The 13,911-nt window shown below is 42.1% G+C and overlaps 1 protein-coding gene across 4 annotated transcripts in view; it reads right to left on the bottom strand.

Moving 5' to 3' along the window:
• trim9 (tripartite motif containing 9) overlaps nucleotides 1–9,119 on the bottom strand; it is a 35,126-nt gene extending 26,007 nt beyond the window's left edge. For all 4 annotated transcript variants that reach the window (XM_036542364.1, XM_036542362.1, XM_036542363.1 and 1 more), the window contains exon 1: nucleotides 8,188–9,119. In XM_036542364.1, the coding sequence (XP_036398257.1) occupies nucleotides 8,188–9,024 (837 nt within the window). In that variant the 5' untranslated portion in view covers nucleotides 9,025–9,119. The remainder of the gene's footprint in view (nucleotides 1–8,187) is intronic.
• Between the last annotated feature and the right edge of the window lie 4,792 nt (nucleotides 9,120–13,911).

Consider the following 13,911-nt stretch of genomic DNA (forward strand, 5'->3'; position numbering starts at 1 on the left):
CTCAACATTTCATGAGACTTGGACTGTATGTCAGATGGGTACTATTGAACATTCAAACCTTCACCTCTCAAACCCAACAGATTTGCCTGACCAAATTTTGTCAGAATTTAACCTCGGCCTTGTAGCTGTGTTTGCCTGGTTTTCTGCTGGCTGTCACAGATGGCAGTCCTGCAGAGATTTCATACGCACACAGCAATGCTGGACTCCAAGGAAGCAGGTTGACACAGAATCCCATTACTCACAGCGGGGAAGGTGCGGGGATCCCGTGCTGTGCATCTGACTTGTCTTTTCCGTTTTAGCGAAGGAAGGAAACCAGCACTTTCCTCCTCAGCCTTTTTCAGAGTGAATCGGCTTAAATCACTTAAAGAAGGCATTAACGCGTAACAGAATTGAGGCGTTCACCATACATCATATCAACACCGCGTCTCCCCCCACTGGCCATATTCTTTGAGGATCTCGGTTTAATGTTCTAAGAACACTCATGGAATTACATCTACAGAAGATTCTATCAGCCGCGTGCTGCGCCGATACGGAGGAGAGATCAAACACACAGCGACATGAAAGAGCAGGCGCAGCAGCTGCAGGAGCTCGGAGGCCAATCTCTCACTTCCTGCAAATTCCCCAATTTACCCCAGCTCAAACACACCTGCTGGCAGGAGCTGAGAACGCAGAACATTACACTGCCTGCATTGGTTCATATTCATTTGGACTGATTGATCGACATTCCCATTGCTGAGGCTTTAGGTTAATTGCAATTTTCGCAACAAAGCCCCGCTCTCCGATGTTATCAACCACACTAATTAATCGTGTTAATTGTCACCAAACAAACAGATGAGTGACCTCGATTCACTCGATTGGTTTTACAGTACTGTGCGCTCTGACATCTACGGAGTGTTACTGATCTGAGAGGAATTCATCACACAGGCCACTTCACCCTTTGCTTCGTGAGACAATGAACAGAGTCTCTGTGACACTAACGTGCCGAAATGAGAGGGAGCTGAGAAGCGAGGTAACATCTAATTATAGTGGCAGCGGAACGCTTCTATTTTGGTCCAGCTCTTTAGCCTGAATTGAGTTTTTGATGTCAAATTCTGCAAGAATCTGTAGGTTTAGACATGGTCAAGCTGTCTTAAGAGACAGATAAGGCAGGTTGGCTTCACCGCTTGAAGTCTTGCCAGTTTAATCAAATGTGACCAGCATGGAAGCAGACAGGGGAAATAGGGTATTCATTGCCCAGGGCTCTAGTACCCCCTTCTTTCCACTGTCAAGCTGGAACCAGGCTAGCTTGCTCTGTTCAGACTCCTAAGAGCTTTCCATCATCTTTTTTGTCATGCTGACCCATGTCAATGCAGCCTCCTAGCATTACTGTGCATTAATATGCTGGCCTACTTGTGAGTGAGCTGCGGGTGCAGTCTGCAAACTGCATAAATACATTGCTTCCATTACATTTGGTGCTAAAAATTGAGGAGACAAACCCTCAACTGAGAAAGGAGCATGACACTATCACAGATCATGGCAAGTTACTAGATGCTGAGAGAAGTCAATATTTTTTTTGGAAAACATCAGTGTCAGATTTAAAACTCTGAGGCCGCATTCAGTGTAGCACTATACGCTACAGCTCTAGTTGCAGGTAATACAATGGAAAAGAAACTGTGCCATGCTGGATCTGCCAGACTGGGCTCCAGATCATGCTAGCCTGGTTTCAGTGTAGTAGTAGCCAATGAAGTAGCAGTGAGTAGCCAATCTTAGCCCCCCCCCTTCCCTGGCAACAACCCAATAACAGCTCCACACAGCAGGGGAGCATTCTTGGTGGCTGCAGGAAGACTGAAGAAAATTGCTGACAGGGTTGCCTCTCCCCCCATCTGAGAATGGCTACTAGTTGCCATGGAAGCAGGAATGTCATTCCTCTTCCCATTCAGAGCAGTAGCTCAGCTGACACTATAGGTTTAATATTCACACCCTGTTCGGCCCCCGCCCCTCAGATGAAAAAAAAAAAGATGATGGGGGGCCCAGGGGAGTGCTGTGAAATTGACTGATTTAATTTGAGCGAATCCAAAACTGGAACTAAAGCCATGCATGCTCCAGAGAAAGGCCCAGGAGAGCGCTTTCAGTGCCAGTGAACACAAGAACATTCGTGTTTTTCATGACACTACATGTCCCCCAGCTCGAGATGAGATTGAAACCCCACGCAGCTTAAAGCATCAGACAAGCTTTTAAAAAGGAAAAACACTGCTGAAGCCACTGCACTGAGCCCGCTGAAAGCCCAGTGAAGCAGTGGCATCGTGCTGTTTGCCAAAACGGTAAACAGGTACAAATGAAAGAGGCGATCAAGGAACCTGTTTGTGTTTACTTGTGATAAAAAGCACGGGTGTTCGATAATCCAAATCCTCTAATCTCAAGGCTGCAGGTCGTAAGGGAGGGAACACATAGCACCACTGCATTTAAGGACCCAGGGACATTACCATTAACTTTGGTAGAACTGCAAATGTTCCTTCAGAGTAATGTCTTCTGGCCCAGTGGTAGTTTATGATTAAATACAATATACTCCAGAGGCCTCAGCACTCAGCACAATTACTATATCAGCATTTGTTCCCCGCAAATTAATTGTGAGAATTGATTTTGCTTGAGAAGTAAATAAAAACTCATCCCAGTATAGCTGAGCCTGTATTGTGCAGGAGGGCATAACGTAGGCTCAGCTATCCTGGGATGAGTGACACACTTTCAAAAGCTCTTTAATTTGCTCAACTGGTGACTTAACTCAGCGTCAGCGTCTGCAGCCAGAGCCTTCTGTTCTTATCCCAATTACCTGCTGTACTCTACTAACCTGTGGTTCACAGAGTGACCTTTGACCCTGTGTGTGATGAGCCGGCTAAGCAGTGGCAGAACTGTGGAGCCAACTGTATGGAGTGATGTTGCTGAAATAAGTGTTGAGTAAAACGCTCCAGATATCCGGTAGTATAACACTGGCTTATGCTACTACACTGGGGTCTAGTGCTGCTCTGGATTTTGGTATTCCATGTGTTTTTAGTATTCTGATCCAGTTTAGAATAAGAACAACAGATACAAGCTGACAGTTCACAGTATGCAAGACACATTTCAACATTTCCAAAAGACAGTAACTTTTAGTTTCTTGTTTTGCTTTGAATTTCATCAAAAATAATGACATTAGCATCCAGATGGTAGTCTACAGGCAAATGCCAAGTCAAAAACACTAATTGCAAGTGCTCTGCGAGAGGAGGCAATGCAGAAACTGATCGATACGGCTGTGAATGGTGCTGACCTACAGGATATGAATGTGTGTGGTCCTGTAGGGCAGCTGCCCTGTTTAGTCCAGGGTAGATATTGGCTCCACATGAAGATCCCTTCCGATGGGCATTCAATAACTTTGAAGAATGTCAGGCTCATTTCTGCTGCACAGCCAATGGGCTGGTAACCAGCTGGTGCCAGGATGCATCTGTCATCTGTTGTCTGCTCACTGCTCAGTCTCAGACACAGTGCACGCAACCATTCGAATAACTGTGCAGGATTGTTCCAAAGGTCTCCATCTCCAGATATGTATGTGTTATTTATCCGATTTACAACAAAAACTGACTTTCATTTTTTTAGCTTTTTTTTTTTGGCTGGCTTTTGCTTGCATTTAAAAAAAAAACAAAAAACTCCACAGTTAAAAGACAGGGTATTGAGCCTTGAGTATGATCTGAAGTGATGGTAGAATGCTGATTTACAATGAATAGACATGGTATAGAAAGTACTTTCTGTAGTGATCTAATACCTTTTGGCACGATGGAATGGCGCATATGGGTTTAACTATCTTATCTATCAGTTATATTAGGACACCGCATATCATCAAGATGGATTCATTTGAAATCTCATGTTAAATCCACATCACAGAGCAATAATTTCCCTCTAAATCCATTAAGATAACTTGTTACGAAATTTCGTATTTCAACTCAGAACATCTTGAAGCTGAATCTTAGCTCTGTCAGGGTTAATAACTTGTTGCTCTCACCAACACTAGATGTTGCATTGTGTCAATCTGTAATTTGGGCCGGAATCCTCCATGCTGGATTTTCCCATCTACATTCAGTGCATGTATATTGACAGAACATGCTCCACAGTTGTTTGTGATGAATTCCTAAAAGCTCATCAATACGCATTGTAAGGTTGAGTCCGTGAAGCCCCCGTCAGATGCAATTAAGAAGGAATGAAAGGATGAAAACAGAGCAGATGGTTTGATAATGAGGGCATAGCTCTTACTTTCAGAGGACAAGGAGCCACTTTTAGCTGCAACCAGAGAGGAACGGTACCCCAGTGTTTGTTTGAAGGCATGAGGAACCCCAGAGCCTGAGCGAAGCCCCAACATCCCTCTCACTATTGCCTGGGCACTGCAAACACAGCTTCAGCAGTGGATACTTCACATCACTCTAGTTCTGAACACCCTGGAAGCACCACGATTAGCATTAAAGACAGAGTACTCTATTGTGCTGAATGAAATACTAGCAGAGAATGGCTGGGACAGTTGAAGCGGAAAGACCCTAATCTGCCCTACAACATCATGCTCTCCTCTCTCATTGTACATGGGACCACAATCTTAATAATGCAAACACAATACAACCTCAAGCTGTTGTATTTCTGAAGTAATAAATACAATGATCACTGTGTTGTTTCATCCAACACAATAAAAAATACATTGTGGGTGATACCTCATGCTTGCTAGCTTAAATGACTCTATTATTATTATTTTGATATATCCTTTATTATTAATTGTCAATAATAATATCCATGGATTGGACAGTCAGTGTTTTACAGAGGTGACACTAAATTGACAGATACTATACTGATAGAGTATCGACAGATCAGCCACTAACTTCAGTATCATCACAATTCCTTGGACCACTGAAGACTACTTTCTTGCAATGTCCAAAAATAAATATCAGAGATGTGTGCACCAATGAGCAGGTTTCCATCAAAGGCTTCAAGGTAGAAGTGCTGATACAGGCAGAACTTTATATCATGTTAACATCTGCCAACTGTTCATGGGTAACAAAGGACTCATTTGCAAGTACAAGGACTTTCAGAAATATCTGTCTTGCACTGGCTAACACCTGTACATAATGCATATTTATAAGGAACACAAGAAAGCCAAACCATATTATTGGTCTACGAGAATTAAAAATGGCATCTCAAAGTCACAATAATTTCCACAGTCCTACTAGACTATACTATGAGACTATTCAAAGGCCTCTGTTTTTATTTCTGATGAAGTGCTGTTTCTCAATTCTACAATCCAAATTGCCTTTTACAAGGGAAAATATAGAACTTTTTCACATGGTCCTTCTGTGCATCCTTGTGATGTGCCTAGACTTCATGCAACCTAGATCTACCTACCTAGATCACATCCTGGTGAGTTACAGTGCCCTGTTGTTTATATTTTTTGTGATTAGCATTATATTAATCTGAATTATTTTTCCATTCTACTTAATGCTGTTGACGCACTGCTAATCTAATTCTAACAAGTATCTTCACATTCAATGTATCATTCAGGCTGTGGTGTTCAGGACTTTCTAATACTCAGCACTACCACAGAATCACAATTCCAATCTCCACATATTTTTCAGCAAGCTGATTTGATACTAAAAAAGCACCGCTACCCCATCTCATTTTGAAAAACATTCAGCTGAAATCATTTTCTAAACAAATGAAATGTAGCGTCTGGCAAAGGCACTGGGGAGGCATGTCAACGGTAAATAGAGAGTCACATAAATATATAAAAATGTTCACATATAATGAATACATAAAGTGAGATAGCTCCAAGTCAACATTTAAATGCAACACACACACACACCTACACACACGTGCTTGTGTGTGTGTGTGTGAGTGTATGTGTGTGTGTGAGTGTTTTAATATTGCCTAGAGGTTTTTTCACTTTGCTCCTTGGCAGACTTCATTCTGCCTCAGGAATGTCTGATGGGTTTGAAAGCTGCTTGCCCACCGGCTTTCCTGCCCTCACTATAGCCATCTGCTAAGCTTCCACAGATAACAGCTTCTGATGACAGGTCAGGAGAGCCAGGCAAAATCCACAAGCAGGTGCCATGGAAACTAGAATGCATGGAGAACCAGAGAGGAACCACCTGTACCACACTGACGACATCTCGATGCTGAGTGGCATCAAATGGAAAACATCTTGAGATATGAAGGACACTGCGGGCATCAACACTATTTTGACAGAATAATGTTCTGTCATACTAAATGCGGAACATAGGTCTCACCTACATTGTGAAGCATCTGTGACTGTTCTACAGCCAATCCATCTCATACTAAAATAACTACTTGCGTTTCATGCAGATTATCCTTTCGATAATGAGCTGGCCACAAAGTGCGATAGCTGAGCCTAAAGGGAGGGCGACACATATGCAGCTATATTTGGACCTCTCCAGAGCCACTCTGTAATCGCCCACTTGGTGCTGAGAGTGCGGAGGTGTGGGCTGTCAGTGTGGGAGGAGATAAACGGCACAGAAAATGGGGCTTAATATGCCCTTTGATGTGAGGCTAACAGGCCACTCAAAATCTGGCTCCAAATAACATCTACACAAACTGCACTGACATCTGTGTCATGTAGTCATCATTTAAATAGAAACATCTGATCTTTAAGGCGCCACACTGTCTTTCTATAAAAACTGCAATAGGTCTGTCAGTCTGGTTTTTTTTAGCTGTTCAGAAGAGGGTATGTCCAACAACAGAAAAACAACCAAGGCCACCATTAAAGCAGAGTCCATTTCAACACAGTAATTTGTAAATGCCCTGCAGAACATGGTTTTTCTATGTTCAACAAGCAACATGTTTTATGGAATAACATTTTGTCCACACATTAAATTCAGGATAAGCAGTATCACTAATCACATTTGGGAGGTTTTTGCTGATTGTTTCTTAGCTGTGGGTTATTACACCTTGTCAGGGCTCCCTTTGGGAGACTGATCTGCAACTTTGGTGATCTTTGAGACAGTCTGACTTGCTGCTGCTCCAGGCAAACAAAGAGCCCCTGTCTCCACACTTTCTCCATGGTAACTGCTTACTGAAGAGGAGGTTCTCCAGGACCTGTGTACTCTCTCTCACATGTAGTCCCACACACCCACACAAAGCAAGGAGCACACCACGTATGCAGCTCCATGACTTGTTGAGAATCCAATCTCATGTTAAGCATGAGAGGACAGGGTGAACAGGTTTGACCTACAATGCAATTTCACATATGTGCTTACCATATTCCTTATGCCAAAATACAATTGCAAGTAAAGTATATACAGGTACACTCTTTCCAAATAATATTTTTCTGCAGAAGACAAACGTCGTGTCAAATCAACGCACACACCACAGCAGCAAGGCGATACTTCAAAGCAGTGTTGTGCTTTACGAACGCTCATGAACGAAGCACGCCATTTTCTTAATGCTTAAGCTATGCATTTGAACCGAAAGAACCGGTGCATGAGTAAAAATCATTTCAACTCTTTACACAGACTTCAGGTGAGATAAGAAAGATGTGAGTCAATTTATCTTAGACTGAACAGCCCGGAAAATCGTCTGCTGTTGGCGCAGATGGTTGATTGTCTACGTCGCTGTCGCTTATTACGCGCGAGAGGCAACGGTGCCTTTGGCGTTAAATTCTGAAGAGATGTTGATATAGCGGCTCATGCACTTGCTTAGTTACAGGCAAACACAGAGTCCTCGTTCAGTGTGCATTTATACGGCATTGCTTTCAGCAAAACTGTGCATGTATTTATCAAATTCCCGAATCTGAGTACTGGAAATATCAGTTTAATTGAAATTGGCTTGATAAATGATACCCTCGTATGCTACGTGATAAACACAAATGACCCACAAAGAGGCTTTCGAGAAAAGAAGATAAAGTGATTTGAATCTATTAGGCCTGACTATATGAACAGGCACATTATTATCGATGCAAAATTAATTATGGTCATGGCGCCATTAGGTTATACTTTAAATACTTTAAAAGAGCGCTTACAAAATACATTCCAAATGATAAAAGAAACAAATTTGCTTACTGCAGTTACCTATAGTGAAATCTACTAATATAAAAATATTGATAGGACCAAATCCGATATTTCTGCTGAATACATTAATAACTATGGCAGTTACTTTAAGATACGGTGGGAAAGTAACCATTGGCATTACCTTGTGAAGTTTCCACATGGCTCCGAGAGCCTTGACTTCATGCGTGGAGTGCTTGCCCTCTTCTAAACACTGGTAGCACACAGGCATTTTGCACTGTACACAGTACATGCTCAGATTTTCCAGTTCGTGCTCTGTACAGGTAGAGATTTTCCGAGGACTAGTCCGGCGGCTTATCCGGCCTTGCGCCGGCGGAACCAGGCGATGCTTGGCGAGCGGACCCCGTGGAGGGTGGCATCGCAAGCGACAAGGATCACAGTAGAAGACGTCGCACTGCTCGCACATCACGGTAGCTTCCTTTGGACTCTTCTCGCAAAGCTGACACTTGAGCGCGGCCGCTTTGCTCTGCTGGTACCTGTCGACCACCCCTTCCAGCACCCGGTTCTTGGGGAAACCGCGGAGCCCCCGGTCGTCCAGGATGAGGCTGCGATGGCACTGCGGACAGGTGATGCAGGAGTTGCGGGGGATAGGGGGTAAGGAGCCGGGGTGTTGGAGCAAGTGGTGTTGGGAAGGGGGAGGAGGGACGGCAGGGGGAAAAACCCGCACCCCATTCGGGGATTTCTGGCAAGGGGTGGTCGGGGCACTAGCGAAGCCCCCATATGAGCCATAGCCGCTGTCCGCCTCACTATACAGGCTCATTTTATCCAAATCAAGGTAATCATAGTCGGAGACCCCCGAGCCGGAAGCCCGGCTGCTCTGCGGCGACTCAGCATCGGGGGTCTGCACTAAAATATTCCGAGCACAAGCCAGACAAATATTGTGAGAGCACGGAAGAATAATGGGCTCCCGAAAAAAAGATCCACAAACAGGGCATTTTAACTCTTCTTCCATTTCTTCCATATGGGACGTTTTGGAGGTGCCTTGATTCGCCGACTGGTTTATGAGTGCGGTATAGCAACTCAGTTCTAAGCCACTGAACCTCTTTCTGCGCCTCCGTCCACTTCGGCAAAAGCAGCTCTGGGTAGCGGGAGGACGTATTTATTTGAGGCGTTATAACCCATGACCAACCAATGGAAGAACCCGATTTGAATATGCCGGTAGTATTCAAGTTCCTATTGGACATTGCCGCTGCCAGTAGAGCTGGTTCCCGATTTTACGACACCCCCTGACTCCGTCGTGAACCGGATCGTTAGGACGCTGAATTTTAATTTTCCATATTTTTATCATGAGCAGGAGTTACATTCCTGAACGCTGTCTTGATATCGATTTTTAAAATTCCAATTGCGGTCATCATTTCTGGGTCTTTATGATGGCATTAAATGAAAAAAATGAAACAACATCCCTTGAACGCCTTATTTTTTTCAATAATGACAAGTGAATGAATGATTTTGGATTCAAAGTATAACCATAATGTTACACCACAACAACAGTAAAGCAGCAATGACAATATCATTGTTCCTTAATGTCTCGTTACCAACATGACAAGTTTTAAAATACATGCCAGTATTTTCAAACATCAAAGATCCTATGCAAATGGTATGATGGAGAATAATAAAGATGGGTTTGGGGATTATTGATGGTATTGCATTGTTCGAAGGTTGCACTCACCTGTGATTCAAACACATCAGGCCGAGGGTTCAGTTATTCTACAACATTTCTGCTCCCTGCAGAGTGGGACTTTTCAGCAGAGGAATTGATCTAAACTGCAGCACAGGGCAAAGTAACCCCCCTGCTGTGATCAATGCCTGAAAGCACCTGTAGTATGGGTGATGATGTTTTTATGGCTGTTCAGCCAACTAGTGTAAGGTGGAAACTATTGCACAGGGATGTAGTGGCTCCTACCTTTATTATGACCACATTCCTCTGAACCTGAGAACCAGCAATACCGAACACAGTGTTACATAAAGAAGCTGAGAACATTGCACAGATTAGTCACAGTGTATTTTTTTATATCCAAATGTTGATGCTGGTCGTATATATAGATGTAGACAAGCTGAGATCCCCACGAGCTGTTTGGAGCAGATCAATGCCTCTTTTTAACTCTCTACTGCTGACAGCGATGTCAGCTTTTGATCATTCCCAACACAATATCTGATGTAAGAGAATCAACAGACCATCTCAAAATATTACTGAATTTAGTGTCAAAAGCAGAAACTAGAATGTTGCTGTTTTACTTAAAGACATGGCTTTGGCTTTATTGTTAAAGTGTCATGGCTAATGGAGTGTGGCTACTTGCAGTGGAAGACAAAGGGGTGATTGGAGCCCTTTGTGATAAAGGGCTGGAAATTGAAATGATTTTCCTTGAGTTGTGGAGGACTCTGCTTCCCTCATCTTGTTGCTATAGTGTTTCTATCCGTCAGCATGGCTTCTACGGCAAAAAAAACAGAACGTACAGAAGGTCGTATGAGCTGGCAACTTAAAAAAAGAAAGTAAATGTGTACTTAGTTATTTACTTTTAACTGAATTTCTGTTAAGGTTGTTTGAGACAGAAGAGAGGGCAGTTGGTATTGTTTGCATGATTTTGGTGTGGGGAGAACATAAAGTGCTTAAACGGCAGATTATCTTGAAAAGAATGAACATGAAAAAACTGATGAGACTGAAAAACATCCATAAATGTAGCATTTGTCTAGCATTTTTCTCATGATGGTGTGTGTGTCGTGAAAAAGAAATACATCAAATATGATTATTAAAAGCAGGGTGATATGGAGGTACATATGACTCTTATGTATGTAACTGCAGCAATCACATACAGATCAAAAAGCTATTTTGTGAAATACTGTAAGAAACTGCTGTAGCTGGGAGAGTCACAAGCATTAATGGTTCTGCAGTTTTCTTAACATCTTTTCCAACCTAAAAAACAAAGGGAAATTCCAACCACAAAGCCCTTCCAAACAGAGATAACAATGACTCATGAGCATGGCTGCCCTTTCACGGAGGAAGAAGAGAAAAGAAGAGTGGGAGGAATGTGGGAGTGTGACTCAGCTGTGGCTATCAGTAAACCAGGACTCCCTTCAGGAATTGGAGGCATGGCTGACAGGTGGATTCTGACAGTGTGGAGCGGTAAACCATTCAGTATTAGAATCCAGGACCAGCACAAGGTCTACTGCTTTGCCATGGGTACGGGCCTGCATGCTTAGAAGTGGAAAACCTTAAAAGTGAGAATATTATATTTCATTAATTCTGTTGAACAGTAGCTAGCCACCTAACTCCATAGAAGCTCCTCTGTTAGACAAATGGTACCCCTCATGTTGAAGTGGAAGTAAGCAAATACTGATATGACGGCGAAGGAAGAACTCCTATGCAAGTCGTTGAAGTCCCATCATACTTTTCAAAAGGTCACTGTGAGGTGACCTTTTCCCACCATTCCTAATGAAGCTGAAGGAGTTGTGGATGACCCATAAATGAATTCCTTCTGCTTACATGCCTACCCTGTCTTCTATCAGACTATTTCTTGCTGAATTTGTAAATATTGAATAATGAAGAGAATATGAAGAACAGGGGGTTAAATTTCTCCCCTGGTTTGACATTGCAGTTGGTTGGGTTGTAAAGATGCATGTACTGTATAAATGTAAGACATTGAATTCAGGTATGCCTCTGAACAGACCTCGCCTCTGCAGAACATTCACACTGATGAATAATTCAAATCTGAAATAAAATAATAGAACGCGTGGGAACGAAATAACTGTATTTCAAGTAGCAAGGACATTTAAAGGGGCCGTGACACTGAGCAATTCCAGTGGTGACTGCGGAATCTGAAGATCTGTAGAAATCTAGATTAAAATGCAAATAACAGAAATGGTATATTCAAGACGCGTTCTTCGGCTGGCTTCATTTACACGGAAGACAAAAAAGTATTATTTTTGGAGATGAGGCTGGCACCGTCATTAACAGGGCGGTGACGAACTGTGTGTAAGCCGCTCATTGTGGGAGCACTTTGTTTCTTCCACGTCTTTCCGCTGGAGTCATGCCTAGATTTTGGCCAATCCCGTTACACCTCCCGTGTCCTCTCCACTCGTGTCCTCTGCCAGTACTGTAATCTGCCAGCCCAACAGTTGTGGCAAAAATAGATTCTCTGGGAGAAATCCCATCTTCTTCCATTTTCTAGATGCATTGCCGTGGTGAGCAGTAAATCAAGAGTGTTTGTAAGCTGCTGTATGATGATCTTGATTGAAGTACATTTCAGGATTATATACTAAAGCAGTACAAATGAGAAATACCAAATGAAATCATATTTCATTGGCCTCTGTCTAAATTAAATAGGGCTAAAATAATCTAACATAAAAAACTGGAACGTGACTGAAAGTTATAGTGGAACGAAAGGCAATTACGTCTTCAGAGATGGACCAGCTATTTTGATTAAATCACTCATTTCATTCCACCTTAATATGTGTGCGTGCCTGATGTGAACCGTGTACGTGTTGCTATTATATATTGCATTCACGTGGATGCTGGAGAACAACACCAACGTGTGACTGGCTGGGCTGTTTTTATTTCAGTGGCTAAATCCTCATAGATATTCCGGTCAGGTTTCATTTCTCTGCTGTGTATTTACTGCAGGCCTGTCTGAACTGAGAACGTGTCTTTTCTGACTGCAGGCAATGAAACAGAAAGCTCCGGGACAGTGGTATTCTATCTGGCTGGCCCATATGGGGGTCTATTGGGTTTTAAATACAGTGCAGTGTGATTCTTATAAGGAGTTTAATCCTAAGATCATAAGTACAAATTGATGGTTAAGATGAATATTTTATACTTTAAATATTGCTTTTTGCTCTTGTTTATGTGAGTAATGTCCTTAACTACTTCTTTTGGCTTGGGCCTAAATGTATTTGTTTTGACACAATTTTTATGCAATCCATTAATAAATACAATAAAGATAATAATGACTCATGATAATTATTTTCAAGTGCCTCAATGATAATTGATGCTTCAATGGTTTAGTGCATTCATTGTTGATCATAATATTGTTCAATCCAACAAGTGCCACCTTAGTCATAGATGCTTTGGCAGTTGGCTATTGTTCCTTATCCCTGATGATGCTCACCCCATCTTTTAGAATATTAGTGTAGACTGTGGGGTGACAATCATGACACTTTTTCCACTACTTCTCTTTGGTTGTGGTTATGAAGAGTACAGTAAAACTAAAGAAGATGGCATTCCCATCTGTAGACAGTATCTTTCTTTTTCTTGCAATTCAGATACTAAGCTAACCTGCATGTTTTTTTTCCTCAAACTGTTTTACATGGTAGCCTCTATGGATATTAATGTGAGATAGGAAAAATTCAAATTCTATCTTTTTTGCATTTTAGTATATTACCCAAATTGAGCCTGAACAGATTCTCAATTCTTTAATGTGCAATATTTAAACAGCATTAGTATGGGAATTATTTTGTGCTAATGTTTTTGATCAGTATACCAGTCATTTTTATAAATGGAATACACTATAATGGCCATAATGAGGAGGTAAATAGTCCTATTAGTCAAGCTGGTTAGTGAAGATCTTAGCATACTCTCTTCTTACCATTCATTCTACAACAGTGTTGATTTTTAAATTTTGTATTAAAACAGCACACACAATAATAATGTTGCATTATGCCCAGAAGATACTGTATATCATATGAATGTTATATATTTTGCATACTACATTCATTGGCCATCCATCCGCAGGAAGACCATGACATGACATATTTTCAATATGATATTTCTTTATATGAAAAAGCCATGGAAGACAATTGTGACAAGCACATAACAAAGGAATCCCAGGGGAGGAGCAGTTCGGATGGCTGAGGC

Source organism: Megalops cyprinoides, chromosome 12, assembly GCF_013368585.1.
Source record: "Megalops cyprinoides isolate fMegCyp1 chromosome 12, fMegCyp1.pri, whole genome shotgun sequence".
Classification (NCBI taxonomy): Eukaryota; Metazoa; Chordata; class Actinopteri; order Elopiformes; family Megalopidae; genus Megalops; species Megalops cyprinoides.